We start from the raw sequence: 15,073 nt of genomic DNA on the forward strand, positions 1-15,073 counted from the left end.
CTATCAACTGACATAATCCAGGATCAACTGGGGAGTCTCAATGAGGAATGGTCTGGATTAGGTTGGCATGAGGACATTCCTATGAGATTTTCTTAACTGGCTTAATTTCAAATGAAAGACCTACACTGAATGTGAGTGGAACTATTTATTTTGCCAGACCCAGGGCTGAATGAAAAAGAGAGAGTGTGTGATGAGCATGAGCATACATGAATTAATCCATGGCTCTCTGTTCTTGACTGCAGAAGTAATGTGATTAGCCTAATTAATAAATACATAAACCCTTTTTGCCTTAAGTTGCTTTTGCTAAGACATTCATAACAGCAACAGGAAATAAAACTAAGGCAGTGTCTCAATACAAACTATAAGATACTTATTGAAGAAACCTACAAATTGTTCAATGGTGCTCAACAATATTTTTTACTGGTGACCTTTAATATTAACATACATAAACCAGTATGGTAACATGTTCCTTCAATCCATGTACGTGAGAGGCTGAGACAAGAGAGTTACAAGTTTGAAGCAAGACTGAGCAACATAGTGAGCACCTAAAAATAAAATGTAAAAAAAAATCCTTATAAATTGCAATTAGTTCAGATTACATAACTTGAAAAACCCATTAAGAGTTATTCATATCTCTGAGGTTTTAAATCTATTCAGTGCAATGGTGCCTGTAAGAGTTATACGCTTCTATGGATGGTGAGAAATAACTAAATGCATAAGCACATTTGGACCTCTTAGTTCATGAAGCTTAATAGAAGGGATAATGAATGATAGCAGTATGTGTGTGTATGGGGTTAGATACCTAGCAACTTATGATTTTAAAATTGAATATATTGAATAAATATTGACTGATCTAAATATCCATTCTCACTGCATTTATCACAAATTAAAGACAGATATATTGATTTCTCCTCAGGTATTACATTTTACAAGTTATCTGCAGAGAAAAAGGTTTTGACAGTCTGATCACTCAAGCTCTTTTCTATCTTTATATCTACCGGTGTCTCCACTGTTAACTCTTCTTCTAGGGATGGCTTTAACTCGTGCAGGTAAAATGGAATGCTGCTTGTCATATTCAGAAGCAACAACCGAGTATGACCGCTGGAAGACAGTCCTCTTAGCCAAGTCAGTGTCAGTTATGGGACTGGTCTCCAAACTGCAGACATAAAAGAACACGGTAAAAATTCATGAGAATAAAGTGAATAAGATGTAATTATATTTACTTTATAACAGTGAGTCAGACATTTGAATTTCATGGGGCCTCCACACGCATGGAATACATGTAGTACATAGACATACATACATTCAGGTAAACACTCATACATATAAAATAAAAATAAAATCTCAAAAGAAGGAATGAATGTAATCTTTTCCAACAATGTGACATTTTGATTGATGTCAGAACTGTATCTTAAAACTTACACTTTTCTTAAATCCTTTGCCTTTCAAGTGAAAAAAAGGTACCAAAGGTCCTGACTTCTTTGCATTTATTTATTTATTTATTTATTTATTTATTTATTTATTTATTTATTTATTTATTTATTTATTTTATTATTATTATTTTTTTTATTTTACAACACCATTCAGTTCAACATAATAGCCACAGATTCCCCTGTTCTCCCCTCTCGCCCCCCTCCCCCTCCCCCAGCCCACCCCCCATTCCCACCTCCTCCAGATCAAGGTCTCCCCCGAGGACCGGGATCGACCTGCTTTTTAAAGATTATGTTATGTGTGTGAATATTTTGTCCGCACGTATACACATTATGTGTATGCTTTGTGTCTCCAGAAGCCAGAGAGGGTGAGAGACTACTAGGACTGGAGCTAGACTGTGGGTGCTGGGAACTGAATCTGCTCCTCTGCAAGAGCAGCCTGTGCTCCCAACTGCTGAGCCTCCTCCCCAGCCTCCTCACTTAAAACCCATAGTCGGAAGGTATTCAAGGGAAAAAACCCAGGCAGGAATGATACTAAATACAGCAAATACAGAAGAAATGATATATAACGAAAACAAATAAATGAAGCTTCATTCATGTTTGGATACTTGAGTGTTCTGTTGGGTTTTACACTCTTGGGAAGGAGTGCTATCAAAAGTCCATGAGGCTACAACAGAGTGCAATAAGAGTTGAGAGCTATACTCATCTGTGGGTATAAGAATAAGTCTTTAGAACACAGTAGAAAATATACTGGTTTAGAAAAGGGGGTTCTCCTGTAGGATCCATGAGCTCTTCAGTCACAGGTAGTTGGGGAGGTTTATATTACTGGCATGAAAATCCTCCTATTGAGCAGGCCTTAAGACAGCTGTGGGTTACCTTTAAGATAATAAATAGCTATAGGCAATCAGTGGCTGCTGGGAGAGGAAGAAAGAGTCTTTCAAGGTTTGAGCCCCATGAAAGTTAACCCAACCCTAAATGTTCATCCCTAAATATATATACATATAAGTAACACTAAATGGACTCAGGAGTGATGTGTATGTGCATATATATATATTTAAATTTTTTTCTGATCCAAAATTATTATACAAAGTTTGATTTCTGCCTAACTTTCCTTTTGCAAGATGACCTGTTTTTCTTGCTCACATACTTGAACTATTCCTATTTTTGTTGTTTGGTTGTTCTGAATTTTAGTAACTTGCTATCTTAATATTTATTATAAAAGATTCCCGCTCTATTTCAGTGGCCCATTGTAATCAACACAAACATCATAATGTATTCACAATGTCACTTATGGTTCTATACATTTCTAACTAGTGCACAAGGAAACTTGGAAAAATACTCATTTAGACATTGCTAGCTCTAGTATAAATAACAATGTACCTATTATTTTAGTTTATTGTTATGACTGTATAGTACAGACAATACTTTATCTGAATAATCATGTCTCTCTCTTCAGCAAAGATCTTCCTTTGCAATGATGCACATTCCCATGTTCATTGCTCTTGTGAACAAGTGACATGTTCAGTTACTGAACCTTCGATGCTACTAAACTTACCTTTACCATTATCCAGTAAAGTCACACTGATTGTTGCCTACAAAATACCTTCTTTATCCATCTTTTTCACGACTGGTGCCAGTGCACTCCAATTTTACACATCTAGCTGAAATCTATTAGTAAACTATCAGCTTCTTAATGACACTGTATACTCTTGCATTATTGTCACGCTTTTCCCATCAAAGCTTCAGTGGGAGTCAAGTTTCCTTGTGCACTATATTAACCTGAATCATTCACTTTTCAAGAAGCTCTCTGTCTGGCACTAACAATAGAGCTAAAAGAGAAGGCACTGTAAACCATGATCCAAGAAGCTTAAGATTCATGATTCATGCTCTGTGCTATTTCTACTATGGGTCTAAGTGCTTCCTCAAAGTCAACTTTCCCTCCTCTGACTAAATCCATCACTCAAAATTATAGGCTTCACTATAATCTTTCATTGAATTGATTAGTTATCTTTTCTCTCCCAGTGGTCTGCCTCCCATCAAGAACTCCGTTCATATATGCATACTTTTCATCTCTCAGGGCTGACTCAATGTTCTTCCTGAGACAGAACGCTGTATAAAAGGACTGCAAGAATTTTCTTTTATAGTTCAGCCTTTCTTCCACCAAACACTCGTCACTCAGAAAGACAGAACTAAAGTACCTTGGTGGCATAGACTTCATATTGCTCTCTGGCTCTTCAAATACATTGGGACTTGCATCAGGAGTTACTGAAATGTATGGGGCAGGGACAGATGTCGAACGCAGATATCTCATTTCATCCTGGAATAGGTTGTCATCTTGATAGCCCACAAAATTTTCATGATGGTGCCTGTATTAAAGTAAATGCAAGAACTTAAGAGTGCAATGGCAATATACATCCTCTGCAGATCTACAAGTAAAGGGGAAGCATTAGAATAATCACAGAAGTGGACCCATAGAGATAAAAGTCTGATATTACTTTCTAGGTACCACATACATCCCAAACTTAAATGGAACTCATTTTCTTATCTTTTGAGAACAGTTTCATCTTTTAGTTCTTGGTGAATGATCCCACTGACTATCCAGGTGCTAAGGTGAGAATATCTATGTTAGACCAGGCTTAGGCCTCAGTCATCACTAGTCATGCGGGCCTAAGATACAAGCCTCCTTTTACACCACTCTCTCTTTTCATTTTATATCATCACTGTCACAGTCCAGCTCCTTAAGTGTGCCATGCTGGCACATTTTTTTCCCTCCCATGTTTTATAATTTGATTCCTATTTTAGCGTTACATTTCTTTATTTATTGTATGGGTGTATGGAGGGTATAAGTGCATGCCAAGGTGCATGTGTGGAAGTCAGAAGACAACTAGTCAAAGTTGCTTTACTCTTTTACCCCGTGGGCCCAAGGTTTCGAACTCCACTCTCGTGGGTTTGGTGGTAAGCAACGTTATCCACTGAACCGTCTCATCAGCCCACCTTGTTTCATTCTTTTTCAAACCAGAACAAAATATTGTTAACCTAAGATAACTCAAGATATGTTTGTATTTGGCATGCCTGATGATTTCTTCCTCGTTTTGTTTGAATGTTTCACATTTTCATTTCCTTTTCAATTTGCCCTACTTTAATGACTACAAACAATTTTAAAAGCCACATAACTTTGTCATAAAAAAGGACACTTTTCAATGGAATGATTGACTGGCAAGCCATGACAGCAGGGAAAATCTGGAATTTTTCATTTATCAGAAGTGGGAAGAAAATCGAACTTTGGAATATGAAAGCCTATTTTGGAGTGTTAGTATACAACACGAGAAAGTGCAGGCTGCACAGTTCAAGTCCAGTGGAGTAACATGCATCACCAACAGGCATTTCTCCATCTTTTGTCTTAAATCCTTTATCTGATTTCCGTATTCGTTTCCACATTCCATACTGTGATCTTTTAATTGCAAACCAGGCTGATTATTTCCCTGTTTAAAATTCTTCCTTCATTGCCTCCGGTTACAGGAGAATCAACATGAGCTACAGAGCCCCATGTTACCCAGATCACCATTTTAAGTAGTTACACAGAAGGAGATTTCGTTGGGGTCTACTCTGCAGGAAACTGCTTCCCTCCCACCACCTGCCCAGCACTCTATCGGTTCTTTCAGCATCCTATACATACTTCAATTTGAGTACACCTAACATGACACTGTAAAGGGTTAATGACACGTCTCGTCTTCCCGCCAGTGTTGAGTACATTCAGGACTTTGTATATTCATTTCCGAGTCCTTGGTACTCAGCTGGTACTTGTTTAAATGTAAACAGAATGAATAAAGACAAGACTTCTACAGGAGACATCTTTTTCTTTCCTCTCAGCATTTCTGACTAACAGACTGAAAGTCAACTCATAGAGAATAAAAAATGCCAGTTTTACTTCCTAAGATATGGTTTGTATTAATAGTAACAGAACTGTCAAAGTACCCATTGGCACTCTATTCCCAGTCATGTCAGCCAGGGCAACAAGGAAGCAAATTTTGAAGGTTTGTTTACTGCATGCTATCTGTAGTAGCGTGGGCATGCAGAATAAGTTTTGGACCATTTTACGATATGATATTAATCATCAGAAGCTGTAAATCCAAAGGTAATTACAAACAAAAACAAAGTCTTATTACCTAGCCAATGTTTGCAAGTAGAGACAAGGCATTTTGACAGGCAGGTCCTCAGAAACACCTTCTTTCACAATGGGCAGCTGAGACTGGAATGGCTTTGCAGGATGGTAACACAAGATACTTGGTTCTGCTGCACTGCTCAGGGACAGCAGGAAGAGGGCATTGGCTTTGATCACCTGGTGTGCTTCCATGGTGGGCAAGGCACGGGGAGTCTTGACTTGCATTGGCTTTCTTCTAGACTGTTTGACCTGGCAAAGAAAGAATTGAAGTGATTGTTTCCTGCTTCTCTTTAAAGAGATAATTTCTTAACTTTTGTTGTTTCTAGAAAAAAAAGAAATGAGAAAGTATTTTCAACAGTGATAGTGACTGCTGAAACAAACAATAACAAACCCAGCAATGGGGAGCGTGGGGAGCAGGCGGGGAGGAGTCTTGTAGGGAAGTTTTAGCAGAAGCCTCTGCCTTGGTTTGTCACTAGTATGAATGATCTCCAATTTCTAAGAGTCTATGATATGATTGAGTATTAAAGAAAAGACAAGAGAGAAAGAGCAGAGAAGCAGAAGGGACAAGAAAGAAGAGTGAAACTTTTATATATGTGTAGTGCAGGCACAATAATAATGATATCACAAACATTTGTAAACATTTGTCAATAAAGCATTTGTATCCAAGATATAACTTATTTTTAAATTAAAACCAGTTTACTTAACACTGAATTTGTATTTTATTTTTGTTATACAAACTGAATTTTAATATCAATGACATGAAATTAACCAATGTAATGATGATTATATATTTCTGTAAGTTACAGCCATATCATAAATTATATATAACTTGAATGGAATAAAAATACCTTCTCCCTTGCAGCAGCCTGCTTTTCTCGGAGGTACTTTTCTCTACAGCGATCACACACGAGGTACCAAGTGCTTCCTCCCATTCCCCCATCACCACAGTTACCAGCCCAGCCTCCACAGAAATGCCCAATGCTATTGTACCCTTGTCCACCAGCGTATCGGCCACAACCTGGAAACAAACAAAAGACATACATTTGAAATTCTGAATGTCTTTGATCCTTACTACTTACATGTCAACAACAGATGCATCTTTTCAATGTAAGCAAAATCCTGAAGCAAGTATGTAATTTTTTAAAACACTAGTACATACATTAGAAAAAGCAGCATACTTGATTTAACAAAAAAACTATCAATTAAATGATGCTCAAAATGTTTGAGATATTCTATTTTTGAATGAGCACATTAAGGAAACAGGGAATATGGTACCTGTAGATTTATTTAAGAATGTTAATAAAATATACACATATAAAAGAATGACAAGTTTCAGAAATCAAATATTTGTAATACCATATGTTAAAAGGGAAGAAAATACTGATATTTGAAGTAAATCTTAGGGTATTAATATATGGAAATATTTACCTAACATACAGTCCTCTGATACAACTAATAACACTTACATAGGAAAATCCCCCATCCCAATCAGTATAATCCATTTAACTGAACTTTTTAACAGGATTCTAAATCTGAAGATCTAATCTATAGTTAGATCTTCAGAAGAGGATGGAGGTATGGCCTCTTGTTTAGACAGGCCATTATTTCCATTGTGTAAAACCTTCATCTCAAACTTAGGGTAACATATAAAATACTTAAAAATATTTCAAAATTCGCTATACTTCAATTAAATAATATTACATTTCTTGATCACAGTATTACTAGAGTTTCTCTACCTCTTTAAATAAATTATTCACGGTGGTCCATGATGTGAGATTTTATAAATTTGGGCAACTGTTTCCCTATACTTTGATATACTTCAGACGACCATTCAAATTAAAGTGATCTAGATGACTAAAGCTAAAGCATACACATCCACAACTAAACCGCTTACCTGGGTGAGCTTGTCGCATGTGATAGGTGACTGGGTATGGGTGCGACTCTCCGCACAGCTCACAGATAGTGTCTTTCTCTGGTCCTCCTACGGCTAGCTGAGCCATCTCACCAAACAAATTGCCCCTTGGCCGAAGTTCCGTCTTTTCTTTTTTCTTTTTTTCCTTTTTTGTTTTCTTATTCTCTTTTTCACACTCTTTCTTTTTAAGGACTGCACAGGAACCTGGACTAGGAAAAATCATATTCTGGGAAGCAGCTTTGATTGTAGCCAAAGAGATATCTTCCCAGAAAGCCACAAGATGTTGTAATGTTAAGGGAAGCGGAGACTTAGACTTCATCGTATGATGCACAGACATTTCAAAAGTGGCTTCCGATTTTCCATCCTCACATTTTTCATGTAGAGGCGGTTCCTTAAGCATAGACAAGACTTTATTTTTGTTGATACTACCCATCTTAGATATATCTGGTCCATGAGGTGCAATGTTAAACATATTTAGAGCAGATGATATTTCCAATGAATGTCTATTTTTTAACTTTATTTCCTTTTCCTCTGTGGGTGGTTGGCTATTCAAACTGCTTCTTATAGGAGCATGTTCTTTGGAAAGTTCAGGATTAAATTTCAGGAAGGAAGAGCAGGCCATTGCATCGTGTACTATCCCTTCGTGCCACAGAAAAGAGGCAAAGACAGCCCTGGCACACTCAGCCACAGACGGAGACATGGCTTGCTTGGCTGGCTCTAGAGATTTGGCTCCATCTCCTTTGAAAAGGAAGTTAGATTTTTCTTTTTTGGGCCTGGTGTGTCTGTTAGCACATTTCCGACTTATTTTGGGTGATGCTCTCATTTCCTGTTCATCCTTCAGGGGTGCTTTTCCTATGCTAAAGTGCACTTTATTTGAAGCTTCATCCACACTCTTAAATTCACTGTTTTCATCACAAGTGCCGTCTGTGACACTGTTTGTTTTTAAAGTACTTGAAGTACAGACTTCAACTACCTCACTGTGGAGGTTTTCCTGGACCACATGGGGAGAAGGGGCTCTGTTTTCAGATCCAGGGGAGTCTTTAGGATCCTTTGGTACTGGTTTTGGTTTTGGTGATGTGGATCGCCCCCTTAAGGGTTCTGTAAGGGGCATTTTCTTCTTCCGGAGGGTATCTGGATCAAGTGTATATGAGTCTGACTTGGAACGTTCCCGAGGAGGATCAAGTTTTGTCTTAGCAGGAGCTGTGCTTTTCTGAGGTAGATTTTTATCCTGTGGTGAAGAGGAGCGTGGAGAACCAGCACCAGATGGGCTAGACCTGTTGGTTGGGAGAGTCTTTGGCTTAGGAGATGATGACCTAGACCCTGGTCCTGGGGATTCAGATCTGAAGCTAGAAGACATCCTCCCATCAGACTTCAATGTCTGCAAGGTGTTATGGTTAGGGGACAGTGACCTACTATGGGAATCTGACCTCAGCTTTGCAGCATCAGATTTTAACATGAGGGATTCACTAGCAGATAAACTTTCTGTCCCCCTTGGCTTCTTCTGGTCAGCAGTAGTCCGGCTCACACGCCCATCAGGTTTAATTGATCTGCTGTGTTTAGAGGACAGCTCTGATTTTCCTGATGTAGAGATTGGTCTTGAAGATGTTGAGACAGTTCCTCTATCACCTGTATGATCCATTTCATAGTGAAATGTTAATAAAACGTAACATAATGATAATTTAACCACTAAACACTAAAATAAAACTACAACATCTACATTACTTATCATATACAAAAACATGTTAAGAATAAAATTAAAAATGTATCTCATTAAAGTTCTATAGTATCATTACACAGCATACTACTATATATGTCTATAGATGCAAAACAGACTGAATAAAGAGCACGTATTCACCTAGATTAACTATTAGTGATATATATAATCCACAGCCCTTTTATGAATTAATTTAAACTCATCAAGAAACTAGAAAGAGAAAAACCATTTTAAAAACTAAAAAAAAAAAAAATCCTCCACATGAAATAATCAAGTTAAGATATTCAGGAGATATTAGCATACTTAAGGTAATGACATATGTCTTGTTGAAAAAAGAAACTTCATTTATAAAATTACTGTACTCAATTATAAAAACAAATACATTAGGTTAGTAAAGAGCTTATAGGAGACATCTTAATTTAATGTTTTGATTAGAATAACATAGTGAAGTCTGAAAATCCTAAAGCTATTGTGTGTTCTCATTGAAGTCAGGTGTTTTGTTATTTATAAACAATTCTGTTTTAAGATCTCAGTAAGCTCAGCTGATAGAACTTGGAGCTGAAGGCCCCTGCAGATAAAAGAAACCACAGATCTTTACAGTGACTACTACAGGTCTCAATTGGGCTCTTCATGTCTAGAAAAAAAAGAAAGAAAAATCTCGTTCTAAGGCAAATCACTAGATAGTTTTAGCTGGACACCATTTGGTTTGGGTATCCTGGCTTTCCCTCAACTTTTCTTTTCTGCATATTATACTTCTCTTTGAAGCAATATGGTCAAGCTTTGGCCCTAGCAGGTGGTTCAGAGTAAAATTACATTTCCTCGTTAAAACAAACAACAGCAAACCACTGTTGTTTATAGTGCAAAAACTGTCTTAGAAGGAAAACAATGTGATCCAAGTGATTCAAGTGTTATGAGAAAACAAATACAGCAAGGTGTAATTATATGCTTTTGGAAGAGGTTCTTGAAAAATGAATTTGCTACCTGGGAATAAATGCAGCCTGTTCTCCTTTACCCAAAAAAAGGGATGTGAATAAGTGTGGGTAATGTAGGAAAGTGTAGTCACACTGGAGTCACCTGCATGTCAGAGCAGGAAGAGACTTTGTGTTCCTCCTGGAAAGTCATCTTTTATGGAGGAAAGACAAGTCTGTGTCTTTCATCCTTCAGTGACCAGTGCTAAGGTCTTGGACTATGTATGGTATTGGTTCATACAGTTTGTTGGATGAACAATATATACTCATTTCTTAATTTTTCTTTCTTCTACTATTCCAACACGTTCAGATTCTCTGAGAATCTACTCTTTACAGTTATGGAGCGGTGACAGCAGCTACCGTGTAAGTTTAGAATCAAGATGAACAGACCATGGGGAGCACAGTGGTGCAATGAACATTCCTTCAGTTGCAGCATTCCAATGTTTAGCAAACAAATGTAGTTCTTTGATAGAATAAAGGTATTTTGCACACTATTTCTTGTAATGTTTTACTATTCCATCATGAATTTCCTTCTTAAACACAGAAGTTGGTCTCTCTCTTTCTCCCTCTCTCCTTTGTTTTGGTATTGGCCCTCTGTGCTCATTTTATTATGTTCTCAAAATACATTTTGAGATTCGAATACGTTTGTAAACAGAAATCACAAAAATGACAAGTATCAATGCTAACTGGGAAGATAAGGTAAACCAGCTGTACGTCTGACAAGTAAGTGCTCCCCCACTGTTCCGAGGTAGTCTAAGACGCTATTGTTCCTTTTACCTTCCTGACCTAATAGTGCAAAGCAAGTTTTATAAACAAACACACTGTGTTTGGGAGAATTAACATCAGTCTACTCCTAGCCAATTGGGGCTCTTTCTGTTGTTGTTTCTGTTTTTTTACCTAAGAGTTGGAAGTTTTTAAATCACCCATATCACACTTATTTTAGGAGCAGGAATCAAGATAAATAAGAAGTACACCTTATATTTCAAAATCTCATTTCAAAAATAAATTTTAACTGAATTTTCTAATTCATAGAAAATATCAACTTATTTTAGGGTTCCTACTTAATTAGAAGGGCTCAGACAAGATTAACCACAGCTCCTCCAGGTGTGTCCTAAGGGTTGACTTACATGGTTTGGTGAATACATCTATCAAGGAGCACATGGATTCACAGTGCTGGGATTGCTCTACAATGCACACACCCACAGTAGTGGGTTATAACAACACAATCCGTCAAGCATTGGGAATATTTCTTGTCCTATATTTGCACACGTGTTCTACTCAGAGTATTAGAAACCACAAACATCTGCCTTCTCTGCTTCTATGTCTCTAGCAGGGGTTCTATTTTCTGAGGATCTGTAAGTGACAACTTCTAAGTATCTGCTGAAATTCAAGTGCATAAGTAATGGCAGAGAATTTCTTCCTAAGATGTGTTCATCAAATCATAACGAAGTCCTTTTGAAGAACATATGTCTTCAAAATGTTTAAAAAAAATTTTTTTTCAAAAAAAATGTTAAGAGCAGCAAATGTGTAAACTAATTTTTGTTTATGCTCCTCAGGTGACTTTCACAGAATTATACAGCATGTATTGTTACTAAAAATTATCATGTGGATGTCCCCAAATAACAATAAAAATAAATGGTTCATTAAAATGATTGGATCACACATGCTTTCACATGCAAAACAAAATTTGGCTTAATAATTATATTTATAATATGTAAATTTAGGCAGTAAGCAAAAAAAAATTTCTAACCTCTATGGAATCATTAAGAAGAATGGGCTATAAAAAGTATGTGGAATCAAACAAATTAAATGTTACTGAATGTGTTACATAGGAAGGATGCATTCATTAAGTCACCAACACGATTTTTCTTAGCCAAATCATAGTCAGGGGATATGACACCATACTAGAATATAACACAAATAATACTATATTGTAATATGGTATGTCAGAGCATGTTGCATATATTTGGTTATATGACCTAATATGCTAAATAATATACCATATATGGATCTGTTTTATAATCCTATTTACTAACTTTCTTTTACTATTTATATGTTTATTTTTTCTTAAATATTTTGTTTACACTTATTTGTCTGTGTGTGTGTGTGTGTGTGTGTGTGTGTGTGTAGACAATTTGTAGGAGTTGGTTCTCTGTTTCCATCATGTGGGTTCCTGAATGGAACACAGCTGCCACACTTGGCAGCAAGAGGCCTTACCTTTAACTAAAGATCACTTTATGGTAAAAATATTTCATTAAGCATTTGTAGTACTCTAAAAAACTAAACACATATTTTAAATATTTTGAAGATGTGTCTATTAATCATGTAACACTTCTAAATTTAAAATATTAAAAGGAAGTCACTATAAAAATACTGTAAGAAAAATTCATGATAGACAGGTGGTATTGTATATGCACTCATGTGCCTGTATGTTACTTGTTAATAATCAAATTTTAAAAAAGCTTTTAACCTAATTTTCAAAATATTTCTATAAAAACTAGAATGGTACAACGTATTCAGGCTACATATAGTAATACAAGTTTGAGATCAAGTCTGTATATATGATACTACATTTATCCATATGCTTCATGGTTCACACATATCATCTTGTGGCAATTCTTTTCAATTTCCTATTTTAGAAGATCTTACAAAGGCTTTAAAGACTAGCAAGAATGGTATCTGTAATCCCAATTGTGATAAACATGCATAACAGGATAATTTATAATATAATATGAATAGGTACATCATAAATAACTTCAAACACATACAATTCTAAATGAAATGATAAACCTTACTTTAAAAAATGGAATGGGATGAAAATGACTGAAGTGAAATGAAACTTTCTAGGCTCATCCTCCGGTCACTAAGAATGGCCCATTCATAGATGCATGTATACCCACCCTTCAGTTTGTGAGACAGAGATGAGAGAGCAGAGGCAGGCCCAGCTACACCAAAATTTTTGTAAATGCGCTCACGAGAAGCAAGGTTGCGAGATGGAGATTCTACGGTGGAAAACATTGGCAAAGAAGCAGCACAGATTCAATGGAAAAAAAGCTTACAGAGAACACAAGCAAAACAAAGCATTTCAAACGGTCTGTAATTACACACTTACTTAAAACTGTTCTAAGTTTTCCAAAAGGTTTATATAAAGTTAAGATTTAAAACAAAGGTCAAATTAATGTCTTTAGATGAACTGTATGTGTAAGCATGTCCAAATGTGTTATTAGTAAGGCTTATAGATCTGACAGATCAAATTTGAGTGTTCCTCCTTAGACCAGTGTTTCTTTAGTTTCTTAAATTTCTGTGCTTGTTTATCTGAAAATAAGGGTTTATACATAGAAATAATGGTGGTAGAGAAAGAAATATTATTTGTAGTTTAACTATTGCCTCCTAGTTTTCTGAATGGATTCATTATCATAGTTTCCCAAACATGTATCTCAGAACGGCCCCATGTTGACGTCTGCATTTTTCTACTTTTTTAAGGCTAACCCTAGTATTTAGTGTTTGTTTTATAGATCTTTTATCTAAGATATTAAAAATTATTGGCAAGAAATCTCACAACACAAATAAAGCACATTTAAAACGCTTTGGAAATATTAGACATCTTACTGATTTTTTTCATGCAAAATGAATGTGTATGCAATATTAAATAATATAGACTTTAAAGCAAAGTAATCTAAAAACATCTGAATTTTCACATCCACTGTAACATCACATTTCAACCAATGCAATTAAAATTAATCAGTAGCTCTGAAATAAACTTTAATAATAAGATAACTTTTAAAAACATTGAAAATAAAGATCTAGAGGGTCTAGGGAAATGGCCCAGTGGGTAAAGTGCTGGTTATGTAGGCATGAGGGCCTGAGTTTGAACCCCCAGCACCAACATAAAAGCTGGATGTAGCAACTGAGAAGATGGAGACAGAAAGATCCTGTGGTTTCACTGACTAGCTGGCCTAGAGGAAACACTGAGCCACATGATCAGTGAGAGACCCTGTCTTAAACAAAAGAAGGTAAAGAGCCATAGAAGATGACACCCAATGGCTGTGCATGTGCATTTGTACACATATATGCACATATAAACAACATACATATACACACATGCCCACCCAAATAAAATAACTTACATATAATCTATACTTTTAGAACAGTATGAGTGGTATTTTTGACTGATTTGTTCTTATAGCTGATTTTTAAAATGCATGACTTACAAATTAAAAAAAAAAACTCAATGAAAGATACTGAGTATTATATATCAGTGACTATTCTAGGCACTGAAAAGAGAATGATGAAAAAAAAAAAAAGTCCTCACTCTTACAGCACTCATATTGTATAAAAGTTGAAACAGATGAAACTTGGGAGTCCTTATCATATAATGTTGATAACAGTCCAGCACTGGATAAGACCACGTAGGGAGTTGGACCCACAGGTGCAAAGCCTTGGACACTTGTGGGAAGGATATTGGAAGAAGACTAGAAGTGAGTCAATGAGACAACATATTCAACAGGTGAATGAATATGCTTCTAGGAGGGGTGCAAAGTACCGGGGCTGTAGAACTCACACAAGCCAGAGACATCCCTGTGGCTCAGGAGGGAAGCTCACTGTGTGTTCAGTAAGAATAGAAGAATTGACAAAGACAGTGTAATAAAGCCATCATGAACTAAGTTAAAACTTCACACTTTATCTATGAAATCAGAAGGTAATGCAAAGAGATTCTTGTGTGTTTAAATCTCATGCTGCAGACTTTGTAACCACTGTTGAGAATGTCATGTAAGGAGGGTGAAAATTTTGATGTTTCCCTCTTCTTCAAGAGATAAGCCACAGAGCAGAAAATGGCCCAGTGGTAGAGAGCCCACCTAGAAGCCCCATGGCCCTTGGTTCAACCCC

At 36.4% G+C, this 15,073-nt stretch overlaps 1 protein-coding gene across 32 annotated transcripts in view; it reads right to left on the reverse strand.

The window, feature by feature from the left end:
* The window catches only part of Mycbp2 (MYC binding protein 2), a 245,859-nt gene that overhangs the window by 36,235 nt on the left and 194,551 nt on the right, over nucleotides 1-15,073 (reverse strand). For 18 of the 32 annotated variants that reach the window (XM_076545493.1, XM_076545490.1, XM_076545488.1 and 15 more), the window contains 6 exons: nucleotides 13,087-13,188; nucleotides 7,487-9,130; nucleotides 6,441-6,610; nucleotides 5,597-5,841; nucleotides 3,629-3,796; nucleotides 999-1,156 (listed from right to left, as the gene is read on the reverse strand). In XM_076545493.1, the coding sequence (XP_076401608.1) occupies nucleotides 999-1,156; nucleotides 3,629-3,796; nucleotides 5,597-5,841; nucleotides 6,441-6,610; nucleotides 7,487-9,130; nucleotides 13,087-13,188 (2,487 nt within the window). The remainder of the gene's footprint in view (nucleotides 1-998; nucleotides 1,157-3,628; nucleotides 3,797-5,596; nucleotides 5,842-6,440; nucleotides 6,611-7,486; nucleotides 9,131-13,086; nucleotides 13,189-15,073) is intronic. The other 14 variants (XM_076545496.1, XM_076545495.1, XM_076545492.1 and 11 more) reach the window with 1 other exon arrangement.

The sequence above is a fragment of the Peromyscus maniculatus genome, chromosome 9 (genome assembly GCF_049852395.1).
Source record: "Peromyscus maniculatus bairdii isolate BWxNUB_F1_BW_parent chromosome 9, HU_Pman_BW_mat_3.1, whole genome shotgun sequence".
Classification (NCBI taxonomy): domain Eukaryota; kingdom Metazoa; phylum Chordata; class Mammalia; order Rodentia; family Cricetidae; genus Peromyscus; species Peromyscus maniculatus.